Source organism: Habropoda laboriosa, unplaced genomic scaffold (genome assembly GCF_001263275.1).
Source record: "Habropoda laboriosa isolate 0110345459 unplaced genomic scaffold, ASM126327v1 scaffold318, whole genome shotgun sequence".
Taxonomy (NCBI): domain Eukaryota; kingdom Metazoa; phylum Arthropoda; class Insecta; order Hymenoptera; family Apidae; genus Habropoda; species Habropoda laboriosa.
The window spans coordinates 206299-210506 of record NW_017100407.1 but is presented as its reverse complement, the minus strand read 5'-3'; the positions used below and the strand labels follow the sequence as shown (position 1 = coordinate 210506).

At 47.5% G+C, this 4208-nt stretch overlaps 1 protein-coding gene across 5 annotated transcripts in view; it reads right to left on the bottom strand.

Annotated features, from left to right (window-relative positions):
* Positions 1 to 3998, bottom strand: part of LOC108575454 (troponin T, skeletal muscle) — a 19270-nt gene extending 15272 nt beyond the window's left edge. For 2 of the 5 annotated variants that reach the window (XM_017938248.1, XM_017938253.1), the window contains exons 1-2: positions 3727 to 3996; positions 990 to 1035 (exon numbers count right to left, since the gene is read on the bottom strand). In XM_017938248.1, the coding sequence (XP_017793737.1) occupies positions 990 to 1015 (26 nt within the window). In that variant the 5' untranslated portion in view covers positions 1016 to 1035; positions 3727 to 3996. Of the gene's footprint in view, positions 1 to 989; positions 1036 to 1645; positions 1763 to 3726 lie in introns of those variants that run through there. The other 3 variants (XM_017938249.1, XM_017938251.1, XM_017938250.1) reach the window with 2 other exon arrangements.
* Positions 3999 to 4208: the final 210 nt, after the last annotated feature.

The following is a 4208-nucleotide window of genomic DNA, read 5'->3' as shown; positions in this document are numbered from 1 at the left end:
CCCAAAAAAAGGAGAAAAAGAAGAGAAACGTGAAATAGATTTTTAGCGTGCAATTCGATGATTCAGAGGGGGTTGTAAGGGGTGTGACGTGCAATTATAATTACGATAATTCCTTCAAGCACAAAGACACGTGGGTACAGAGGGGTAGTTTACTTTTACAAACAAAAAAACAGGGAGTTTGGGCTGTATATTGCTAATAAACGTATTAAACGACGATGGTAGGGGGTTGGAGTGCATATCGACAGAGAAGTATTAAAATGAACGAAACGGGGGGGATTATAGCTACGATTTTTTCTTTTCTTCGTCTTACGTGGACGCATACCGTTTCGTTGGTTATCGTTCGATAGTTTGACAACGATCAACCCTGCGAATGGGGGGCTCTATTCTCGATTAATCCTCGACTTTATGTAGCTAGCCTGACAGAGTGTGTCGCATCGAGAAACGTAACGAGAGAATGAACTCTCTGAACTTCTGGGAATCGTCGCTGAGAAAAAGACTTGAACGTGTGATATCTATCCGACGACATGTTTTTCCGTGACACTTCGATGCCCTCTAACACACACACACACATCGGTGTGTGTGGTCATCGCTATCTCTTAACCTAAAGTTACGCTCTGGCTGAAATATTCTCGACATTTCACCGCCGCCAAGCCCGATCGCGCGCGAACTCCGAAAGCCCGATTTTCATGGATATTTCAACATCGGGGGGATGTCTTGCACACGCCAATTTTTCACCACCGACGTTCGATGCACGTGCATCCGGGGCTTTACGTAACTTTCCCGGCCTGTGTGTCGTTTTATCAGCCGATATATGTTCGCCGGCCACTATTTCTTCCCTCTTCCGCGTCGGTATCAATTTTCGAATTTTACCGTTTCGCGCGGGAACGTGGAATTTCGAGAATGTAGAAACGGGCGGCGGTGATATGTCGAGATTCGAGATGTAATATATCGTGATAACTGGATCTGTTGGGCCGATTTTGAATACTTACGAGTATTGTTCCTCGTCGTCAGACATGTTTGCTGGTGGTTACGGTGCTGCAACACGCAAACAATCCACCGATTAACACAACTCCCCTCCGTAACGAAGACTTGTTTCGTTAGTATCTCACGATGCTCGTTTCAATTTTTGTTACTTTAAGAATCATTCGATCGATCACGATTCCTTCCACACCGACGGAGAAAAAGGACAACCAAAATCGTCGTCTGCTACGTGTGTATATAGGTACTTTTCGAACTTTGATTCTTCGAACGACAAAAATTTTCACGCGAGAACGAACTCCCTCGTTTTCCCGCACGTTCGCACTGTGGAGGAGATGCGGGAGAAATCCGGTTGAAGAAAAAATATCGTCGGTACACTCGCGTTGGCCGGGAAAATCTCGATGGCGCAGAAACCGAGGAGGTGACTGATAAATCCGCGGTTGCAGCGATCGGTTCGATCGTCCCTTTTCGCAACGGTGGAGGTGGAGGATTCGCCATGGCTGGTTCTCGCAGCGAAATTTTGCAAATAAACAGGTCGCGCGGATGGAAAAACGGGAGAGTGAGTGAGTGGGCGAGGGTGATAGAGAGAGAGAGAAAGATAGAAACGTGAAGGCTTTTGGGGTAGTAGGTGGGTTACGAAGGGTTGCTCGTCGAGCATAAATCGAACCTTGTGCCGGCACGGAGAAAGAAAAAGCTAGAAAAGAAAGGAAGAAGTCGAAGGGGCGAGACGATGCACTGGTGCAAAGGTAATCCGATATTCTGAGACGAGAAAGAGAGTGCCAGTTTGCTAACCCTGGCCGCAAGCTCGACGTCGCAAGCTCTATAAGGAGCCATCCCCTTCTCTTCCTCGTCGCTCTAATTTTAGAAAAGCGAGACTCTCTACTCTTCTCTCACTCTGTCTCTCTCTCTCTCTCTTTCTCCTTTCTGCCTCTCTCTCTCTCTCTCTCTCTCTCTCTTTCTTCGTTTATTGGCTTTTTCTTTCTTTCTTTCTTTCTCCTTCGTTCAACTCCCTCGCTCTCTATGGAAATTCCTCCGCCTCCACCCTCGATCTCGTCTTCGCCGCCTGTTGTCGTAATCGAACTTTCTGATCGTTTCCTTCCTGTCCTCGCGGACAAATTAAGCTTCAACCTTAACATCATCCTATTCTTTATATTCTTTACTTCGTAGATAAAGTTTCTCCTCTTTTTCACACTTTTCTTCTCTTCGTTATTCACTTCGTGTATTCTACTTGGACGATTGAAATTGTTCACGTGATCAGCTTGTCCTTCGTGATCGCATTTTCCCAACGAATTTGGCGAACGATACCGAATCTCGAAATCGAAGAAGGGAAGTTTCACTCGGGATCCTTATAATCGAGGTGTTAATTTTCCAAATTACCCTTCTCTGTCCCCCTCTCCTTCCTCTTAGAACCGGCAGTTCGAAGTTACGTGCCACGGTGCACACAGTGTCGCGCCGCGGGGTTTTGCTTCGCGGCGTGGGAGTGGAAACAATATTACATAATTGTACGCGTCACGATCAGAATGTCTTGAAACGGGATATTCGACGTACATTTATAGGCGGTGAGTTATCACGGGCGCCAACGCGATTCTATATTCGTGCTCTTTGACCCGCCGCGGTTACGAACGGTGAAATAACTTCGTTCCTTTGCGGTTACGGGTGTAACATTTCGCGAAACTTGCCGACACAAAGATCCGAATAAAGTTTGGTAAAATTCGGTAAACAAAGTGGCAAGATCGTTCTTTCGTCGTTTATGATAATAGAGTAAAACTCACGAGGAGAAGACATCTTACAGATTCCCCCTTTTCCTTCGCTCGAACCTTAATCCTTTTCTCTCCCCCTCTTCCTTCCTTCACGATCGAACTAAAAGCCGTGCCGGTAGTCACGGTGGAACGGGGAGAAATCCCGAACTTCGTGCTCGTAAATTTCCGCAACGATTAAAATACTGTCACATAGTCTTGCCGGCGGAGCGCACTGTTTCGTGTAAAAGGAGAACGATCGAAGAGGTGGCGAGGTGAAACTCGAAGAACCGGAGATTCGAGAAGTTCCACCGGGCGTCCGTTGTTCGGTGCCATCCAACCCGGAAATTTCTGTCCAGAAGTTTCGCTTTCCACGGCGACAGACAGCCCTTCGCCGTCTCCGGAGGGTCAACGATGTATCCTCCAAGTAGATAAGGTCGCAGCATGGTCAGACACGGCACGCACGGATCTCTCTCCGTTGGTAAATCGAAACCCTCTCTCTCTCTCTGGTTATCGCGAGATATGATTTACACAGACACGAGGTGACCAAGTCCTTCGAACAGTTTACCCTCTCCGGATAGCAATCTCCAACGGCGATCGTCCTCGAGATGATGACGATTCTCGATCCTCTCTGGCACAGTGAAGTACTTTCCTTTTACAGATCCAATTCGATCGTTTTTTTTTTTTAAAGACGTTTCACTTTTTCACACTTTGCTTCCGTCGATATGTACATGTATCTCTTCTGTTTTTCTTCGTAATTGAAATGATTCACGTAACGGCGACGAAGACGAGATTGGAAAAATGTGTTCTCTTGTCGGCGAGAATTTTCGATACACTATATATATATATATATACATGTATATGTAGGAATAAAGGAATCCACGCGGTGTTGTATATGCACGCGATCACTGAATCGAACCGAATTTATCACATTGTCACTTTAATCAAAACCAATTAACTGGAAGATAATATCGAGCACAATTGAGAGAGAAAATCTATATATGAAACTTACACTCGAACGGTGTTAATGTGTGCGTGTACGTGGCAATGTTGTGTGAGTGGGTGGTGGGACTAGTGTGTGTATGACGTGTGGTATGGAGGGTTCGCCTCGGGCCACCAGCCGAGCAAAGAGATGCTTCCCAACAGGCACGCACGGAAGAGCTTTTGCCGGTGGAATGTGGAGTCCGCGACAGCTCGAGCGGCTCTGAAGTCCTGCGAACAGAGTCTGGACAGCACCAAGACTCGGGAACGATGCCTACACCGGCACTCGAGATCTCGCCCCCTTTCGTTTTTCGCTATTAATAGCAAGGCAGATCCACGTCCGTGGGGCGCGAGCGTGATACGATCCTGGCACGCTACTATTTTCGTCCCTTCGACGCGATCCCGTGTGTGGATACACACGTTCTCTTTCCCGTGGACCCCCTTCTTCCTGTCGGGCCGCTACTACCTCGCCGTTCACCCTCGCCCAGCCGCGGATCTCTCCCGACGTGTGGC